This window comes from Anas platyrhynchos, chromosome Z (assembly GCF_047663525.1).
Source record: "Anas platyrhynchos isolate ZD024472 breed Pekin duck chromosome Z, IASCAAS_PekinDuck_T2T, whole genome shotgun sequence".
NCBI lineage: Eukaryota > Metazoa > Chordata > Aves > Anseriformes > Anatidae > Anas > Anas platyrhynchos.
In genome coordinates this window covers 76,335,049-76,356,705 of record NC_092621.1, presented here as the reverse complement: position 1 = coordinate 76,356,705, position 21,657 = coordinate 76,335,049, and the positions used below count along the sequence as shown (strand labels likewise).

Sequence of the window (21,657 nt, the reverse complement as noted above, 5' to 3'; positions counted from 1 at the left end):
GAACCAAAATCCGCAATCTATTTCTTTCCATTCCCTAATCACGCTGCCCAGAAGAGCCTGTAGATGAACAGACAGAAGCACCGACTGCCCCACAGGTAACAGTAAGAGAAAGTGAGGGAGGCTGGGTGGTCACCACAAACAGCAATGTCCTGCAACTCCAGTGGGAAGAATCAACCGATGTAGATCCTGTGGAAGTCATTGGCTCCGAAGGCGGCGTTGCACTTGGGGCACTTACGCTGCCGGGTGTCATAGCGTGTTTTCACACACTCAAAGCAGAAGACGTGAAAACACTTCGTGAGGACAGCATCCTTTTTGCGCATGTTACAGCACGGGCAGGTCAAGCGGGCCTGCAAGACAGGATCATTATAGAGAGGGCTCATTGCATTGCACTAGATACATTAAAATGTGACTAAAGATGAGGGTCTTTCCACTCCTCATATGGAAAGGGTGCTTTATTCTATGCAAAGTAGGTCTACAGTGCCAGAGTCTAAACAAATAATGTCATATACTGAAAGCATGACTACACAGCCTTTTGGTTAAAGCAGAGTTAAGAGGGAAGAGGGAGACAGCTACGCACCTTGTAATCCTTGATTTCTTCCATCAGTATCTCATCACAGTTGGGAACCATGTCAGGCTTCTTAGTGGTCTCCAGCTTCCTGCGTAACCTAGAAATGTCTTCCTGTATGAAAACAAGACGGTAAATAAGTGAGCAGTGTCTTCTGTCACAACTAATCCAAGGAAGAAACAGAGGTAGCACCTGCCCAACAGCACACCTAGGTAAGCCACTCTACCTGTACTTTTATTGCTGATAGACCAGAAGACTTACGAAAGATGACATCATCAGCTGGTGCCACTCGTATTGTCAATAATATCAAAACCTAAACAGCCAAGAGGCTATTTCAATAGATCAAGCTGAAATCCAAGTGAATGGACAACAACAAAAAAGTTTTAGCTAGGAAACAGTAAGGAAACTCACGTAGTTGTAATCTGCTCTGAGTTCAATGCAAAAGGAGACAGACACCAAAGGAGACAGATATGGAAGGATTGTGCACAAACTGTATACCTCAGCCCTTTTGAAGTTGAACATCTCTTTCTCTCTAGTTACTCTGTTTTCCACTATCTCATCCTGGAAGTCATGCAGCTTCTTCTGAGCCACCTCTAGCTGGGTTTTCAGGTCATCTGCAAGCTGGGCTGCATCCATGGCCTGAAAAAGTAAACCATTATAGAAGTAACAGACACGGAAAAAGTTCTAGTGACTTCTAGTCCCTCCACCTGACAATTCAAGACTGCCCACAGAATACTTCCAGGGCTGTGGGAAATTTACTTTTTTCAATCTGATTATGGTATTTTCAAATGGAAGAACTAAATTTATTCCCTAAACTTTACAAGAACAACAAATTATCTTATTGTCAACAAGCTCTAATCATTTAATTTGAACGCTCCTCTTTGTTAAAGATAAGCCCTATTACACTGTAATGCAACTCTATTAGAAAAGCATTAATGCTCCCACAATCCTGTTCTCACTCAAGTGTTTTCAGCCCTCAACTCCTACACTTTCTCAACTAAATTTATAGGCAGGCCTAAAGCTAAACTAGAGAGAACTGCAAGATGAATTCTGTTGCATTTTTGTTTGTTTTTAAACTGTTTTCTCTCTTCACCAGTTTCTTAGTGTTCTCTAACTGTCCCTGCACTAGTAAATCTATTAGCCAAGTTCTCTTAGTACTTCAGAACATGGTATTATGCACAAGCGTTTGCATGGAATTCCCCCATCTCCTCTTCAAAGTGCTGTTCCTGCCTTCCTTTCTGTCTGTCATTCCTGTATTTCTACTAAGGACTCAATAACAATGGCAGGATCAGCCATGACACTCAGTTTTATTCCACTCTACAGGCCTACTTTGTTTTATGAGCTTACACATTTAACAGATGTCTTAACGTTCCCCAACCATAATTTTCTTTCATTTTTCTCATATTTCCTATGAAAACTTTACACAATGCCAGTTAATCTGGCTGTTCTCTCTTTCACGATAACCTGAGCTAAGGTGCTTTTTACAGGAAACCTATCACAGAAACAACTACACCTTGCTCATCTTTACCAAAGGAAACATCAGCCTACCACACAATTAGAACTCTTTTTAGAGCTCCTCAGCATTCTGGTATACTAGCCCAAAAGGAGGGAATATCAGGTACCATAATACCAACGAAAGACAGGAGCTTTCTATGCTTCCCTCAAGACCACTCCATCTTATAATCTGAGAGGAAATCAAGCAACTGCTCACCTTGCGTTTGTTCATTTCCAGGGCTTGTGTTCGGAGACCTAGCTCTTTCTCCCCTGTTCCAATACTGCTTTGCAGTAAGTGTTCCTTCTCCTCCAGTTTACGTACAACTTGCAGCTGGGCATCAACCTTAGGAAGAGAGAGAGAAGATACAAAAGGGCTGAAATGCATGCTCTGCAGGTCTTCAGAGATGGAAGAATTTATATGTAGAACTGTTAACATAGGAAAATAACTACTGTGTTCAGCTCTGGGGCCCCCAGCACAAGAAGGACATGGACATATTAGAGTGAGTCCAGGGGGCCCTGAGGATGATCAGAGGGCTGGAGCACCTCTCCTGTGAAGACCAGCTGAGGGAGCTGGGGTTGTTCAGCCTGGAGGAGAGAAGGCTACAGGGAAGATGGGAAGGGACTCCTTGTCAGGCAGTATAGTGATAGGACAAGGGGTAATGGCTTTAAATCAAAAGATGGTAGATTTAGATTAGGTAGTGATTTCCAACCCAAACTGTTCTATGATTCTGTGATCCCGTTTTCTCCTTCATCTTGCTGTTCATAGCAATGAACCTGTATGAGTTTATACTCATACAGCAGTTCCTTACTAGGACAGACCCCTTCAAAGTCTGATATGGTGTATCTAGGATGATTAGGGGAAACATTCCTTCCTGTACTTGTTTTGGCTGAGATAGAGTTAATTGTTTCTATAGCAAGTTGCATGACACTATGTCTCAAATTTGTGACCAAAGCAGCATTGACAACACACTTCTGTTTTAGTTGCTGCTGAACAGTGCTGAAACAGCATCAAGACTTCTGTTGCTCACCAGCGTGTAGGCTGGGGTTGCACAAGAATTTGGGAAGGGACACAACTGGGACAACTGACCTGAGCTGGGTAAAGAGGTATTCCATAATACATCACATCTTGCTCAGCCATAAAAGCTGGGGAAAGAAGGAGGACCAGGGGCGTATGTTCAGAGTTATGGTGTTTGTCTTCCTAGGCAACCATTATGCGTGACCAATAGGAAGTAGTGAATGAATTCTTTATTTTGCTTCACTTTTACACGCAGGTTTTGTTTTACTTGGTAAACTGTCTTCATCCCAACCCATGGGACTTCTCACTTTTACCCTTCTCTCTCTCATGCCACAGGGGGTTGGTGGGGTAAGCAGTTGTGTGTGGCTTGGCTGTCTACCATGGCTAACAAACAACACCTCCACCTTCCTGTGAGTTTGTGTGTCCTCTCTACTTCTCCCAGGTTACCTGTGTCTTCAGTGTTAAAACTTGGTCTGCCAGCTCCTCTTTCTCCTCTTTCAGCAGCTTGTGGATCTGGTTGGACTTGATGCGCTCTGACATGAGCTTGAAGTTGGCATCATCCTTCTCCCGCAGCTGCTGCATCAGGCGGATATTCTGCTCCTGCATGTCTTCAAAGGCTTGGCCTGTGACATCCATTTCTGACAGCAGAGCCTCCTCCTCCTGCAAGAAGATTACAGGCTCTGGCAGAACTGTTTCCTGTACCCCAATGGTTACCCTGAAAATTGTACTCAGAGACACCAAAACTAGCACAGACCAAAGAAGACTGATGGTATCTTCCCAGCAACCAGACAAAAGTACACCCTAGAAGTCTGCATCACAGCAGAGATGCCCTGAACTAGAAGGCATACAAAAAACAAACAAACAACAAAAAAACAACAACTCATCTTGACAGGAATTCACAAACTCTAGCTTGTATCTGCTGGGGAAGAAAAAAAAAAAAAAATCAGACGTGGCACAGGCCACCTCTTAGCTTCTGGTAGCTAGCTAAATAGCTGCCATATAAACTAGGCCAATAAAACTATATATGGACAACTCAACAGTTTCCAGATAAAATGCTGACAAGGCCTTTATACTCAACTTAGGCTGCTTCAACATAAATGGAGTGAATGACAAGACAGTACAATTCTGTACAATAAGAAAAAAATAAATTCTAGAAGAGTACACATCAAATCATTGGCTTGCCTCTCCCCTGCTCAATGGGTCTCACCCTGTTAACATTATATTAAGCCTTTTTTTGTGGACGACAACTTAAAGGGAAGGTATGTCACAGCATCATGCACTTGCATTAATTGTATGAACTGTGCCAATAAAAATACTTCTAAAAAGAAATTACAACTTCCTCCTGCAGAGGGTGACCCAGACACTTCACCTAAGCCACATGGACAGCTAAGTTTCCCTACCACACCTGACATGAGCTTTGTGACAGCTGGTGTTGGGATTTTTTGTTTCTTTTTCACTTCAATAAACAGGGACAGAACTTGCACATCACTGGAATGAATACACAGAAACAGAAATTCATTCCCTCAGGTAATCTTCCTGTCTGTAAACTGAAGGCACCTACTTCCAATACAATCAAACTGTGACAGAACTCATCGGAAATTTCTCACCTGTTTAGCCATGGCGAGTTTCTTCTGTAAATACTCAATCTGTTCCTCTACTGCTCGGATCTTCCGGAGGGCATCCTCATCAGCCATCTTTTTACTCTCCTTTTTCTCCTTGTCTTCCAATTCTTTTACCCTTTGTCTTAGTTCTTCCAGCTAGAAGACAGACAAGACAGAAACGACACTGAACACAAGAATGTGGCCTGAACATTGTTAAGAGCTGGTTTTCCCCACAATTATTCAAAGCTGCTGAAAAACTGAAATCTTAATTACAAAACTTTTGAAAATTCCATAGCACCTCTTATCAGAGTACATCAGTTATCTCTTGCAGTTGTATATACAAGGCTAAGCAGAAGAATACCTGCTCCTTCAAGGCATCTGGTCAGGCATTGGTTTCAGTGCAAAAAAGGGATAATTAAAAAGGAAGAAGCCATACACAAAACATACAAAGACATAACCTGACTGACAAAACATAGGAGGCAGCAATAGTGTGACTGACCAGGTGTGGTTCCTTACTGATGTGAGAATGTAAGTGTGTTTATCCCAGGAAGGTTATCTGGCTGAGGATCTTGTCAACTAAGGCACCAAGGAGGGAGAAAAAAAAAAAAAAGTAGGGGAGAAACCAGAAACAAAACATGCAGAGGTGCAGACCTGACAAAACAGACATGGAGACAATAACAAGAAACAAACTGTCAGTCACACTAACTGTTGGGCTGTAAACAAACTACAGGTGTCACTTCCAGGAAGATCAACCTGGGCTTTGCAAACGAACAGACTAAACCAGAGGGGACTCCAAAATAGGAGGGATTAAAGAAATCAGTAGAGTTCTGCAAACCCATGAAAGGATGTGCACTGGGAAGGGGGAGCAAGGATCAACCAAGAGGTTTACAGACAGAAAGAGGGTACAAAAGGATCTGGTTGCAGGTGAAATACAGCTGGTCAGTATGGTCATCTGCCTTATCATGGCAGTCTGGCTTCTCTACTTAAACTTTCCTTGCAAATATTTTCTTAACCACCTCCGTGTAACCTCACACACATATACGTGTGCTGTGGGGACCAGGTGTCAGCTACTGATAAACTGGTTTGTGAGTTGGGTATGGGCCCCAGGACACAGTCAGAGGTACTGGGTGGTTTTGAGGGATCTGCAAATCTGTACACACTTGTGAAGGCATGCATGCACACATCCAGGTTCAATAGTGAACTTTCATCTCTACCAGTGGAAGAAGAGGAGACAGACTCAGCTATTCGTGTCTGGTTTTTTTATTTGAGTCCTATGTGTAGGTGCTGTTGAAGGCAATGGCTTCTCAGTGACAATCTGTCCGATAGGCTGTGTCAGTGTCCTGTATCCTCTGCATACATCTCTGGGATATGTGCTCAGCGTCACTACTGTTGAACCCACAAAAAAAGAAAGTAGCAGCCACACCCCCCAGCCTGGGCAGAGATCCTGAGTCCCAGGATGAGCTCCAGTGACTGGACAGGAGGAAGTCCTGAACCAGAGGGGCTGGAGAAGGCAGCCATGCTCATAACATCACTTAATATCACAGCGTAACTCTTCAGTGAATCTTCTGCACATTCACTCAGATGCAACATTTTAAAATTTTAATTCTCAAATCATTATTCAAGCCTCGTTTTAAATACATCAGGTGATGGTTCTTTACCACATCCACTGAGAAATCTGAGACCACACTGTCAAGATATTCCTAAAAGCATAGTTCAGTTTTTGTCTAATTGGCTGCCTATCCCTCCTTGTCTCCAGGTCTTTCTAAATCTTGTTAATGATGTAAAGCTAACAACCTACATGTTACAGCAATAGAGAGCTAAACACAGCTTTCAAAGAACCACTACCTTTAATACTGATGATGAAAATATTATCCCACAAAAGGGCATCCTGTAATCTCTCTTTTCATCTCCAGACTATTCCAATCTCTCTTGTAAGTAACAAACGCAGGAATAGAAACCACCTCCAGCCTGAAGACAAAAGCACCATAGCGCAGATGCAGAGTGCTTGGAATTTTAAGTAGTATGCAAACATAGAAGAGGGAAGAGAAGTGAAGTTTACCTCAGCTTTTGCTTTCTTCTCAGCTGCCATCAGCTGCACTTTGTCTCTCTGTTCTTTGGGGGCAGAGCGGTACATATCTAACAACAGCTTCATCTCCTTCTGGCTCTCCTGGGCCTTCCTGGAAACATAGAAAGACAACTGTGAGTACTTGGCAGAAAAGCTACGTTGCTGTATAACTAGCATGAGAGTCAGACCAGCATTTGCTCCACCTCCCACACTGCACATATACAGAGTTCTCTCTGGCTCTTCTCACTCTGGTAAAAGCAAAATAGTCAAGGAGTACAAGACGGAGACTGAGAAGAAACAGGTTCAGGCACATATGGGTTGAAAAACTTAGGGAAGGCAGAGGGTGACAGAAGTACGTACCCAATGGAACACAGATAGCAACAGCTACCCATCTCTGCTTTGGTACTATCTAAGACAGGGAAGACCACTGTGCCCTTCACTAATAATCTGCTGCTGTAAAGCTTTACACAGTTGTAATGACAGCAGCAAAGATTACCTGACCCACATTAAGAAGTACCCGATCTGGTATTCATGGTTTAGGCTATTGTAGAAGTGTTACTATGTTGTCCAAACCATTATCAGACAGAGAGGGTGCTAGAAACCTCTCATGTCAGTAGTCAATCTCTTAAGAGATGCAAGTTGTCTCATGCAATCACTCAAGCTAGCTCAACTCACACATGAAAGAAAGGATCAGCAACTCTTACTTGAGCTCTGCCTTCAGCTGCTTGATCACTTCAGCCTCCTTCTTTCTTCCATCTTCATGTTTCCCTTTCTCCTTCTCTTTGGACTCTCTTTCCTTCTCAGATTCCTTCTGCTTCTGTTTTTCCCGCTCCCGCTCCTTTTCCTTTTCTTTCTCTTTCTCTCGCTCCCTCTCTTTCTCCTTTTCCTTCTCTCGTTCCCTCTCCCTCTCACGTCTTTCCCGCTCCCGTTCCTCTTCATCTCGCCTGGCCTTAACTTCACTAGCATCTTCAGAAGCAGCCTTGGGCACAGGTACTTGGGCAGAAGGATCATCTGGCTCCTGTTTGATCTCTGGAGGCTCCTCCTTTGTGTCTTCAGTGCTGGACTGGGACTGTAAGATAGTACTGCCACTGCGAGAGCGGATCTGTCATGCAACAGAACAAGATAAGACACAGAAGGAAATTAACCATTAAGTATTTAGCCAGAAACCTGTATCACAGTTATCACCAAATCACAGAATATCTAAGTTAGAAGAGACCCACGAGGATTATCGAGTCAATCTCCTGCAACCCCCAAAGAACAGCCCAAAAATCAGACCCTGTGTCTGAGTGATGTCAAAATGCTTCTTGAACTCCGGCGTGCCTGGTGCCGTGACCACTGCCCTGGGGATCCTGCTCCAGTGCCCGACCACCCTCTCAGTGAAGAACCTGTTCCTGAAGGAACCTTATCCCTCTCCCCTCATTTTCCCAGATATCAGCTTGTGTGCTTTTTCTGAAATTGCTAATACTTTTCACAGAGCACTATATAACTACAAAAGGAGGACAATTAATTTGTCTAAGTGGAAAGCAGGAGACTGTGGATCTCCATCAGAAATTACACTACACACATACTGCATGCTGTAATAGAAAGGCTGATATTAAAAGCAAGAATGTGATATTACAAGTAAGGAAGTGATTAGTGACAGCCAACATGGCTTCACAAAGGACAGATTGTGCTAAACAAATCTGGTGGGTTTACAGGACTGGTAGATAGGGGAAGAGCAATGGACATCATCTACCTGGACTTGTGCAAAGCATTTGACACTGTCCCCCACGATATCCTTGTCTCTAAATTGGAGAGACATGGGTTTGGTGGATGGACCACTTGGAGGGTAAGGAGCTGGCTGGCTGGTTGCACTCAGAACGTTGCAGTCAGCGTTGTCCAAGTGTCCATTGCTCAACACTGAAGTGGAGATCAGGGACCAGTGGTGCTCCTCTGAGGTCAGTATTGGGATTGGTGCTGTTTAGTATCTTTCTGGGTGACATGGAACGTGGAATGGAGTGCACTGTGCATCAGCAAGTTTGCCAGTGACACCAAGCCATGTGGTGTGGTCGACACGCTGGAGGGAAGGGATGCCATCCAGAGGGATCTGACAGGCCTGAGAGGCGGGCCTGTGTGAATCTCATGAGGTTCAACACGGCCATGTGAAAGGTCCTGCATCTGGGCTGGGACAATCCCAAGCACACATACAGGCTGGGTAGAGAATGGATTGAGAGCAGCCCTGAGAAGAAGGCCCTGGGGTTGCTGGTGGATGAGAAGCTCAACATGAGCCAACAATGTGTGCTTGCAGCCCAGAAAGCCAACCACGTCCTGGGCTGCACCAAAAGTAGCGTGGACAGCAAGCAGGTCAAGGAAGGTTATTCTCCCCTTCTGCTCTGCTCTCGTGAGACCCCACCTGAAGTGCTGCATTCAGCTCTGGGGCCCCCAGCACCAGAACAACATGGAAGTATTAGAACAAGTCCAGAGGAGCACCCTTCCAGTACCTAAAGGGGGCCTACAAAAAAGCTAGGGAGGGACACTGTGTCAGGGTGTGCAGTGATAGGACAAGGAGTCATGGCTTTAAACCAAAAGATGGTAGATTTGGATTAGATCTAAGCACGACATTCTTAACTCAGAGGGTGGTGAGGCACTGGAACAGGTTGCCCAGAGAAACTGTGGATGCCCCATCCCTGGAAGTGTTCAACACCAGGTTGGATGGGGCTCTGGGCAATCTGGTCTGGTGGGTGGCATCCCTGCCCACAGCAGGGGGATTGGAACTAGATGATCTTTAAGGTCCCTTCCAACCCAAAATACTCTGTTATTCTACAGAGGACTGACAGTATTCACCATTCCACTAAGCATTCCCTGCTCCCCTCTGCCACTTCCCACTCCAGTACCTTGCTCAAGTCAGACTGGGCCTCTCTCAGTTTGCGCTTGTATCTCAACACCTCTCCCTTCAGCTGGTGGTTGTGATTTTGGAGGCTGCTGATGAGATGACGCATCTCTCGATTAATTGGACCTATGAAATCAGAGACACACAACTGTAACAACACACTTTTGCTGATCTTCTGTTAAGACTTTCATAGAGATGGAGAACAAGCTTAATGATGGTGACAAGGGATCAAAATAAGGTAATAATAATTATACCACACAACAGAGCATTTAGAGGAAAAAAAAAAATCAGACTAGCTTTACAAGCTACCATAAGTCCTTGCAAATTCCCAGCCCTGGTTTTCCTTTAATATTATTCTTCCCTTATGGAATGTGGGGGAAAAAATATAATTGTACTGGGTCTGACTGGGATGGAGCTAGTTTTCTTCATAGCAGCTCACTTGCTTCTGTTTTTAGATTTAGGACCAAAACAATGCTGGTAACACACTGATGTTTTGGTTATTGCTCAATAGTGCTTGCTGCGTCAAGGTCTTCTCTGTTTCTCACTCTGCCTCCACAGTGAGCAGAAAAGAGGTGCCCAAGAAGGTGAGAGGGGGCACAACCAAGGAGACCAAACAAACCAAAGAGATACTCTAAGCTATGTAACATCAGGCTTAGCAATGAACAAGTGAAAAAGAAGGAGACTGCCATCTTCTGCTTGGGAACTGGCTGAATATTAACTCACAGCAGTCATGCTATAAGAAATCTCTGTAATTTAAAGGCTACTTGAAGAACAGCTTATTTCTTTCTTTTGGATAGAATTTGAGCATTACCAGTGTTCTGGCTAGGCTGTTATCCCAGATTTGCAAATTAATCCTCCCCAAAATAATTTTTTAACAATGCAAAATGCTCTGTCATAACCTGAATTATTAGCAAAATGCAGTATTTTGCAACACCTCCAAGGAAGTGGCCTGCCCTGAAACATGAAAAGAGATTTGTTTTTGAAACCTGACAGAACAAGTATTTAATAGTGGAAAAGGAATGACATTGAAGTGTTGTGCTGCAACGCAGCCTTCTAATTTTTTTTTTTTTAAGGTAGCAGAAAAGTTCCATACCTGCTTGTTCATTGGCAGCAAGTGTCTGTTCAAACTCAATCCTCAACATCTCATACTCTTTGCGGACTTGTGCTAGAGTGTCCTCTAGCTGAATCACTTCTGTGCGCAGCTTCTTGTGAAGGCTGACCTCATCCCTCTGTGGAATAAGAAATGGACAGAACTTGGTGCAGTGACCCTGGAGTATCTCTCAACTCATCAGTAGAAGGTACAAGAACTGATAAATCATCACCAGTAAGAAATTTCCCAAACATCTTCAGAGCCACCAAAATCAGCAGTGATAGCTGATGGGCTCATAATGTTCCCCAGTCTGACAGAGCACAGGTGTTACCTCAATTAGTTCCACCTGGCGCTGGTGTGTGGTGCGGGTGCCATGAAGCAGAGTGCGGGCCTCATCAAGATGTGCCTTCAGCTGGAGACTCTCATTATACAAAACAGAAAATTGGGACTGCATGCAGCGGTATTCTGGAGTCTCCTTCACCGCCTCCTCCACTGCTCGTCGCAGCTCAACCTGGTCAGGACACAAGAAGATGCCAGAGAAAATGACATCACCTCCCTGTCTTCGGCATCCATTTTGCAAGGTAGAATAACAATGAATTAAGCTGCCACAAGCAACTTGACAGTGGCAACAGCGCAAGTATCTTAAAAAGCAGAACTTTAACAGCATTGCTGTGAAGCAGATCCATATGCTTAAGTATCAGCTAAAAAAAAAAAAGGTCTGTATTTGCTCTCTACTCATATATGCTACACTGTTTCTCTTACATATTTTTTCCTTTTTAGGTTTTGCAACAGTTTACCTCAAAGATTAAAATTTGGGAAATGCAAGTAAACTTTTAAACTGATTTTAAACTGTTTTACTATAAAACCATAATCACCTAAACCAATCAACACAGAAACACCAAGAAGTATAGCTGGGCACTCGAGAAACTAGGTGCAAATAGGCGTTGTTAACTTTCTAAGAAAAAGAGATATAATGACAGAAAGCCAAGGGAAGAAAGCATAGCATATGAATTTTACTATAGAAAAATTAGCAAATGAGTGATACAAAAGAGTTGTATACCAAATGGTCTCAAAGCAAACTCATGTGAATAAATATGATTTATGTGTGCCTCAAGACAGCTTTTGCAAACTCATCTCTGAAACCTGACTAATTAGCTCTGGTGATCGTTGCAACAAGCTATGTCAAGTATATGATATGTAGAATTAAGTGAATTTTATCTACTACAGATTCACCACTTTTTGTGTCACTACCACTAAGATAAGAAATTCATACGCTATTTCCTCTCTAACCACTCTAACATGTGGAAAAGATTTAAGTTCATCTATTCTTCTAAGAGTCTAGACTCTCCTATACAAGTTCCCTAGTTCTACTCACGTGGGGTGGAAGGAAAGTGAAAGGGGTCAATCCAGAGATGTGGAATTAAATAACCAGACGTCATTAAACTATACCAAAGAAATGCATCAGAATGAAGAATGGAAATAAGAAACTAGTATAATTTCCACTGATGACCACATGGTGTCACCAATGCATTGAAATGTAAGCTTAAGTCGCACAAATGTGCACAAGTCCAGCACACAACCCACCTAAATCACAGAATAGTTTGGGTTGGAAAGAACCCTTAAAGATCATTTAGTTCAATATCACTGCCATAGAAAAAACTTTCTTTCACTAGATCAGGCTCCTGAAAGCCCTGCCCTATGTGACTTTAAACACTTCCAGCGATGGGACATTTACAATTTATCTGGGCAACCTGTTCCAGTCATAAAAAATTCTTCCTTACATACAATCTAAATTTGCCCTCTTTCAGTTTAAATCCACTTCCCCTTGTCCTGTTACTACTAGTAAGAAGTATTTCTCCACCTTTTTTGTAAGCTCCTTTTGGGTACTGAAATGCTGCAATATCAACTCCCCTTGTCCTTATGGGGGATCTCAACTTGACAGACATCAGCTGGGATCACCACACTGCTGACACGATTCTGACACGATTCGTGGGGGACAAGGCAGTCATTGGTACCAGCCAACATGGGTTTATAAGGGATAGGTCCTGCCTAACTAGCATGATTTCCTTTTATAAGATCACCCACCTAGTCGACCAAGGGAAACCACCTGATGTGATCTTTTTGGACTTCAGCAAGGCTTTTGACACTGTTTCCCATAGGATCCTACTGGACAAAATGTCCAGCACACAGCTAAACAAAAACATCACACGATGGGTGAGCAATTGGCTAATGGGCAGGGCTCAAAGGGTTGTGGTAAATGGGGCCACATCTGGTTGGCAGATAGTCACTAGTGGGGTCCCTCAAGGCTCCATTTTAGAGCCAGTCCTCTTCAGTGTTTTTATAAATGATTTGGATGTAGGACTAGAAGGTGATTTGAGCAAATTTGCTGATGACACCAAACTTGGAGGAGTTGTGGACTCAGATGAGGGTGGAAAGGCCTTGCAGAGAGACCTGGGCAGATTGGAGAGCTGGGCAATCACCAACTGCATGAAGTTTAACAACAGCAAGTGCCGGGTCCTGCACCTGGGATGGGGCATCCCTGGCTATACGTACAGACTGGGCGACAAGATGCTGGAGAGCAGCCCCGCAGAGAGGGATCTGGAGGTTGTGGTTGACAGCAAGCTGAATATGAGCCAGCAGTGTGTCCTAGCCAGGAGGGCCAACCGTACCCTGGGATGCATCAAGCACGGCATTGCTGTCAAGGGAGGTGACTGTCCTGCTCTACTCTGCACTGGTCTGGCCTCACCTCGAATATCGTGTGCAGTTCTGGGCACCACAGTACAAGAAGGACATTAAACTGTTGGAGAGTGTCCAGATGAGGGCGATGAAGATGGTGAAGGGCCTACAGGAGAAGACACATGAGGAGCGGCTGAGGGCACTGGGCCTGTTCAGCCTAGAGAAGAGGAGGCTGAGGGGGAACCTCATTGTAGTCTACAACTTCCTCGCGAGGGGGAGTGGAGAGGCAGGTGATCTATTCTCTGTAATCACCAGTGATAGGACCCGTGGGAACGGTGTTCAGCTGAGGCAGGGGAAGTTTAGGCTGGACATTAGGAAGAGGTTCTTCACCAAGAGGGTGGTTGCACACCCGAACAGGCTCCCCAGGGACGCAGTCACTGCACCAAGCCTGTCTGAATTTAAGAAGTGATTGGACTGTGCGCTTAGTCACATGGTCTAAACTTTTGGGTAAACCTGTGTGGTGCCAGGAGTTGAAATTGAAGATCCTTAAGGGTCCCTTCAAACTTGGGATATTCTATGATAGTAATATGGTCTACTCAAAAACTTCTCTTCTCCAGCCCTAAACAACCCCAGCCACCTCAGCATTTTTTTATAGGAGAGGTATTCTAGCACTCTGGTCATTTTCTTGGCCCTCCTCTGGACCCACTCTTACAGGTTCCTTCCTGCCTTTCAGATGCTGGGGGCCCCAGAGCTGGATGTAGTTCTCCAAATGGTGATCACAATAGTGGAGTAGAGGCACAGAATCCCTCAACATGTTTTTCACGCATCCCAGGATGTGAAAAGGAAGCACAGAATAGAAGACTACAAATAAGGATTCCCAGAGACATGGTACAGCACAACAGACAGGACCTGACCACAGAGAACACCTCCAACATTACACAGGTACAGATATCACACCTTAAGTTTTTCATTCTGTGTTGTTACTTCTGCAAGATCCTGGCGCAGTTCCTCCAACTCATTGAGGCGGTTCCCAGCAAGCTCTTTATTCTCTTCCAGTTCTGCATTCATCTCCTCAAACTGTTGGGGATAAAATGCTTTTAAGTTCTGCCATTAATATATTTACTGATGGTACTAATTAAGTGACAATCAAAAATTAATCAAAAGTAATGGGCTGATAACACCAACTGAGACAGAGTCTATTTCCCTCAGGTCTGTTTCACAGCAGGAAACTTAGATACAAACAAAATGGTTTCCCAAGGTCACCCAGGAGATTTGTATTAAAGAAGGTGTTTAAATTCTGTTCCAACCTAAGATCCTATATACAATCTGTTCATGACTTTATCCTTCCCTCTGTACATGACCAAGTCCTTGAGATTACCTTGCGGGCATTAATGGTGATTGTGCCCCCGTAGAGACTACTCCCAGCTCCATACACCTTGTAGCCTTTGGAATTTACCTGCAAAAAAGGCAACAGGTTTCATATACACTCCATTAAACCCCAAGAATACGCTGCTACAGCATATTCAGAATCAAAGATGGTATAGTACAGATTCTAATTTCTCATAGCAAGGTACCCTTGGAAGATGATGTGCAGCTCAAAACCACACCCATTTATCTAGATTCCTGGTAAAGACGATAGTGCTTACCCGTTCAAGAACATCTGCTAAGTGCCGGTTAAGACGCTGCTCTCTCTTACGGATCTTGTCAATATTCCATTGAAGGTCATCAATCATAGTCTCCAGAACAGACACACGAGACTCTGCTGTCTCCACTCTCTCTTGCAGCTTGGAGAACTGCAATCAAAAGAGTAATTTGGATAGCAATATTAAATAGAATCAACAGTTTTTCAGAGTGCTAAATACTTATTTTTCTTCTGTTTTGATGTATGAATATATCATAGCCTGAATTCATGTCCTTTGCACCTTTTGCTATTGCCTTTTGCTACTGAGACAGATTAGTCTCAGTATCCAAATTTTGAACTATCCAAATTTTACACTGGCTAAAAACAGTAATAATAAAAAAAAAGACAAAAAAACAGTACCTAAAACAGTAATGAAAATAAGACAAAACTGATAATGGAAAAAGGGCAAGAAGTTGGGTATATCTGGCAGAGTGTATAAGCAGCCACTCACTTTATTCAAAGGCACTGTTTTTTTTTTAAATCTTTTAAATCCTTACGGTCAGCTACTCTACAAACCACTAAAGTGCCTTTGGATAAACACTGAACAAGGCCATGGTTAACAAAAAATGGATATTAAAGGAACTGATGCCTCTGAAGCAAATACTGCCAATAATCTGAATCCCTTAACTAATCCCTTAATTAATGACTGTGTTGATCTTGTAATTAAGGCTTTTACACTTTCATACATGACCCAAAGAAACCAACAAGATGAAAATGACAGGGAAATCCAGTCAAGTGTCTCATCTCAGATATTTACGCAGTCATCTTAACATCACCTTGCTATTTCCTCTGCTTTGCTTTCCAAAGTCACAACCACTCAATTCACTGATCCAGTTATTCTCGTTCCTTCAGCAGTGTAAAAAGCAAATGAATCTGAATCACAGAAAAACGTACATACAGCAACCTATTCCGTAACCTTTGTTCAGAACTTGTCTTTCAAATTCCATTACTCCTGCCCCTCTCCAGAGCAATAACCTGTCTTCCAAATAATTTTTACCACAAATTATTCTAAGTAGGAAATAATCAAGCACAGAACCCAAAACAAATTTTCTCTCTCCTTTTTATACCTCCTGAGACATGATTCGATGTTTTTCCTGAAGAAGATCAGCCAGCTCTTGCAGTCGTCCATTTTCATGTGACAGGTAGGAATTAAGCTCCAGGACTGCTTCTTCCATCAGCGTAATATCTGAGGGAGGCACAAGAAAAGGAAATGAACAGAAATCAATGAAGGCTGTTTTTAATTCTTAAACAGTAGAGAAAGGGGAAAAAAAAAAGTTTCTACTGTTAACTTGAGCTTACTGCATCCTTCCAGCAGGTGGTTCCTGAAGTCTGATCTCCATCCACACAGAGCACTCACTAAGCAAAAGGTTTTGCAGTTTAACGTACCACACATTCCCGACTGTCAGTTACTATCTCCTAATGCCAGAAATCATTCCAATCGTGTCAGCATCAGCAATACAGAACATGTCCTTGTATCCCACTGACACCTTACTGCAGCTCAAATTCATGTGCAAACCTCCTTCAACAGGTGGTTTAAGCTAATATACCAAATGACAAATTATAACAACTGAGTCCAGGCTCACATGATAGCACTGGCACTACTGCAACAGTGTCTGAGACTGCCAACTGCGGATAGTAATACTCTAGCACACCAATGCTAGATTTGCAGAGCTCTTTAATCAGACCATTTAAACACTCCAGAAACTAGGGAAAACAAAGATGACTTGGTACTTCCATGTAAATTTGCATTCACATCTCTAAAAGACTAGAATTCTAACCTTAAGCCAAGTTTTTCAAATATTCATCTGAGTGTAAAGTGAATCTTCTACACTAGTTTTCAGATGCTAGTCATTTAGGTTTCCTCTGCAAATCTCTGCTTTGTGTCCAAAAGACATTGGATGGGTACCATTTGGCTCAAAACCCAGAGGAAACAGAGTCAGTTATTCCTAAGCCTTTTACTCAGCTGCAAGCTCAGCATGAGTTTGAAATACTTGTTTGAATTCCTTACTTGAAACCTTTAACTTGGTGGCCAGGAATAACTGGGTGATAAGGTTCAATGGCAATCCGTAACCTCTCATGGTACAGAAGCACACTGCAGCCAGTAACAAACCTCTCCTTAGCCCAACACTGGGCAGAGCTCTCAGCATTCAAAGTTAGAGGCAATTATCATACGCTTCTAACATGCAGAACTTGGAGGTTTTGATTATTAGGAGTTTGGAAAGCTAGGCAAGCTTATTTTGGAAACTAAACGAGATTACAACCTAGTCATTCTTAACGCTTACAATGCAGTATCATGCCCATGCTGGAGGCAAATGATACTCCTTGAGTATCAGCCCCCTGGGTCATACCTCCACTATTCAGCTTGTGGGACAGCACATCCACTTTTTCCTGCAGCTTGTCATACATTGTGACAATTTGGGCAACAGCACGCCGGGAGGACTCTACACGCTCCTGCAGCTGAGTCTCTATCTCCTCACTAGTGCTGCTGGCTAGGGTGGCTAGGAAGGAGAATGCTGGCTCCAGTCCTTCACCTAGGAACAGAAAGAGATGCAAAAAGTAAATGCTCTGGCAGAATAATAATGCTAGTCTTCATAATCAGAAAGCCAGTGACAGCCTTTAGAAAGGGAAACCAACATTGTCCACAGCTGAAAAACATTTTTTCCACTGTTTCCAGCCAGGTGCCTCACCTCGCTCTCTCTCATCTTTACGCTCCTGATTACTGTCTGAGTCTGGTTCAGGTTCTGGTACCACCAGTGCTTTTCTTTCAGACAGGAGATCTCCAAGACCTTGGTCCAGGTCAAAGCGTTTTAGGATGATGCGGATGTTTTCATCAAACTGAATAAAACAGGCAAGACACGACAAAGTACGGATGTGAATTAATGGAGAACAGGGGAATAGAATAAAGTGCAAGAAAGCAGTATTAACCAAGCATGTTGCTAACCTGATTCCAGTAGCGATTGATGATCAGCAGAGAGGCATCATCAGTGGCCTGCCGACGCTCCAGCTTCTCTATGTGCTCCCGCAGCTCATCCTCAATGGCCTGCCGCTGGTCAAGCATCTCTGCTAGTTTCCGATTCTTGGTCTGCAGGGTCCGAATATCCATCTCCTCCTGTGCAGAAGTGCAAGTCAGTGGCACATTCCACAAAAGCCAGATCACTAGACCAGGCTCATCAGCAAGGAAGAGAGATGTTTTTGTTCCCAGATCAAAAAAAAAAAACCAAAACAATCAAACAAACAAAAATAAACAACAAGAGGTTGAGTGGCAACATACAAGAAAGACATACCGTTGAAGAAACACCTCCGAGTTTGATGGTCTCCACTGTGGTTCCCGAGTCTTCAACCCCAGCCTTCTTTTCTGGAGGTGCAGAAGGGCCAGGGTCCCCAGCTGCCCTTTTATTGCCAATTCCAGACATGGTGACTCAGATATACAAGGTCCCCTCTTCTCCAAATTCTGCCTGTTATAGAACACCATTAAAAAACAGCCAACACACCGACATAACCAGCACCATTTAGGGGTTTCTATGTACCGACCCATCATGGTTAACAAGATGCCCAACACAGTACATATTGTGTAACTCAGAAGGTTTGGGCAAATACTGATCAAAAATCTTAAAAGACACCACTGGGGTTAGCACAGTGAACAGCAATATGATGGAAAGAAATATCCATCATTATTACCACTGATCTATGATGTTCCAGCAGAGGCACTTTATTTTATCATGCTCTTCAGAAAGAAAACTTAATGCAGATTCAGTCTCTTTTTCTCTTGCTCTTTTATTAAAAGCAATTTGGGTTAGGATTCAGCAGGCTGCCATGTATGTCTGAGACTTCCTAAGACTGTGCGTACATGGCATCTGTTCACTTCACACCAACCAAACTGTTGTTACATCAACATTCATTCCATTAGAGTCCACAGCAGCAACACCTCAAAGATGATGAGCCCTAAGTTTGCAAAATGATCCTACGAATACTACTGAACTGAGCAGCAATTCCAAGTAAAGACTTGCAAAGACCCATTTGGAGAGTTTTCCTACATTTTAGCAGAGAGACAGGCACATCTGGAGTGGAGTTATGACCAAATTAATGCAATTTTAAAAGTTCAGAACTGCTGGTTAGAAAATCAGAGTAGCCGAGACTGTAAGGCACTTCTGGAGATCATCTGTTCAGTGGTCTTGAATAAATCAGGGTCAGCTACAGCAGGCTGCCAAGGGCCTTGTCCGGTTCAGTTTCTGGTATCTCCAGATTCTACAGTCACCCTGTGCAACCTGATCCAGTACTTGACAACCCACACTGTTAAAGCATTTTCTTCCCTCATATTTAAACGGTATTTCTTGCATTTTCCTAAGATGTTATTTAGCAATGAAACAATTGTTTCCTTGAAGGGTTTCCAAACAAATAATAGTGGTTAATGCTGGAAAACAAAACTTTTATTAGAGTCTTCATTAGACATAAGCAGCATTCTTTCCAACATTCACAGGCCTTGTGCCCTTTTAATCCACAGATCTCCCTACCTCTAAACTAAATGAAACCCAGAAGTAAATGAACTGCACAACGTGCAGATCTGCATTGTTCCATGTTATTCTATAGTAGCATTTACAGAACAACTATTTTTTTTTTGTAGAACAAACTAAACCAGCCAGTTCTCATGTACTTGCTTTCCTTGAGAAGTTCTACTAAAAGTAACAAGGTTATTGTATTTTTAAGATAAAGCTGGTATGCTGACTGCTTTGTCATAGCTTATTGTTCAACAAACATTTTAGCATGACAAACAGCTTCCACCATATCCAGAATGGGGGCTGTGTTCTAAACGAGCTGCTGAAATGTCACATATCTCATACAGCATTCCTGTGACCTGTCTCGAAACATAAACACGAAATGCATCTCAAGATTAAGAAATGAACAAAAATAACTTCCATTTAACTGTTTTTAGCAGTCACCTGCCGAAACCAACCCTCCCCACCCCGCCTAACGCTCAGCTCGGCCCGACCCCATCACGCCCATCCCCTCACAACTTCTCCTCGACCCCCGAAGTTAATTCGAGCACCCTCCATAACCTTTTTGTTTCTGTCACCACCCCCGGGGCCGCCCTCCCCCCCCCCCCCCCCCCCCCCCCCCCCCCCCCCCACCGACCCGCCGCCGCCCTCCCGCTCCCCCTCACCGCTCCTGTCCCGGATCTCCCTCACACAGCCCGGCCCCGAGGCCCGGCCCCGGCCCCCAAAGGCCTCCTCCACCTCCCTCCGGCCCGCAGGAAGCCGCCACCGCGACCCCAGGCGGGGCCGAGCAGCCGCCCCCCCTCCTTCCCCTTCCTTTCCTTTCCCTTCCCTTCCGGCGGCCATTTCGCCCTCACCCGTCATGGACGCTGCGCGGGAAGCCGCTTGCCCGCGCCTAAGATGGCCGCCGTTGCCATGGTGCTGCCGCCGCGCCTGAAGCCGGCGCCCGTGCCCTGAAGCAAAATGGCGTCCGCCGGCCCGCCCGCTGGTGGCGAGGGGGGGCGCTGGTCACCTTTTTTTTTTTTTCCACCCAAATGCTTCAAAGCTTGAAGTACTACCTTAAGCATGCTAAAATTAAGAGTTGGGGGTTAAAACGACGTCTTCGTGTCCGCTCGTTTTTGTAGGATGTGAAAAGCATGAGATGGAAGCCCCCTATAAATACCATCAGGCTGACAGCGTTCCTCTTTCAGGCAGCTTAAGGGTGTTATAAATGAAGATACAACTCAGTCTGAATTTAGTATTATTTATAAAAAGCAACTAAATTGCGCTGGGTGTGCAGGGAGTCTATGCTCTACCAACACGCACACACTAACATCGAACTTTCTAAATATACAGAGCACTCACTGCTTTTACATATTAAACCCGAGTACACCTATACATGTGTACAATCAGAAAAGGTATCAATTGAAACATAAACATGGCAAAGTTTTCCGAATTCTGGCAAGCGTTTAACAAACAATGCTTTAAGTCTATTACTATTAATATCCATGACTGGGGGAGCGTAGTTGGAGTTGGTAATCCTGGTTGAAGTGCTCCCATATCTTCCATGACTTCATTATTTTTTCTGAGAGCATATAACAATCTCCGTTTTCCATTCCTTTTCTTGATTACACACAGCTGGGAATTCCAGGGCTAGTCATGGGAACAATGTCTCACTTTAAGTTGTTAAGCAACTCGTTCTTCGGGCCTTATGTATCCTATTCTTCCCGGATCAAAGGAAAACATTTCCATCTCCTTTTCAAGGCCAATAGGCCCTGGGTCAAAAGGCACGCCCAGGTTACCAGGGGGAGTAACAGCAAAGGCCTGCGATGGCTGTAGCAGCAGAGGGGCCGATGGTGTAGTAGTCGGATCTGTAAACGAGCCTGCAGCTTCCTTGCTGTCTGGCAAACCACACATTTCTGACTGTGGTCCCACAAGGCTCTTTAAGGCCTCAGAGATTGCTCACCAGGTGCAGAACAATCCCACTACAACCTTGTCATTTTTAGTTGAAGAGTCCCACACCTTGACCTCAGTTTGGTCCCATGTTACAGGATCATAAACTGTCTGATTGTTAATAAGAAGAATAAGCTGTAAGGTTACCAGGACAGTCTTTGTTCCTAAGGATGTACGAT

The 21,657-nt window shown here is 43.9% G+C and overlaps 1 protein-coding gene across 4 annotated transcripts; it reads right to left on the bottom strand.

Moving 5' to 3' along the window:
• On the bottom strand, positions 1-20,426 carry RNF20 (ring finger protein 20). 4 transcript variants are annotated; one of them, XM_072030745.1, is made up of 20 exons: positions 20,404-20,426; positions 18,341-18,511; positions 17,998-18,165; positions 17,744-17,891; positions 17,405-17,587; positions 16,124-16,242; positions 15,022-15,168; positions 14,754-14,831; positions 14,333-14,452; positions 11,031-11,210; positions 10,703-10,838; positions 9,614-9,735; positions 7,445-7,842; positions 6,735-6,852; positions 4,682-4,831; positions 3,522-3,734; positions 2,277-2,402; positions 1,064-1,204; positions 578-679; positions 1-347 (listed from the first exon to the last, which is right to left on the bottom strand). In XM_072030745.1, exons 2-20 carry the CDS (start codon positions 18,467-18,469, stop codon positions 171-173), a joined length of 2,955 nt encoding a protein of 984 aa, XP_071886846.1. In that variant the 5' UTR covers positions 18,470-18,511; positions 20,404-20,426; the 3' UTR covers positions 1-170. The 4 variants fall into 4 exon arrangements, with proteins under 4 accessions (XP_071886846.1, XP_038026236.2, XP_038026237.2 ...); XM_038170308.2 differs by lacking the exon at positions 20,404-20,426 and adding an exon at positions 20,215-20,373; XM_038170309.2 differs by lacking the exon at positions 20,404-20,426 and adding an exon at positions 20,215-20,365 and having other exon boundaries at positions 18,341-18,507.
• Positions 20,427-21,657: the final 1,231 nt, after the last annotated feature.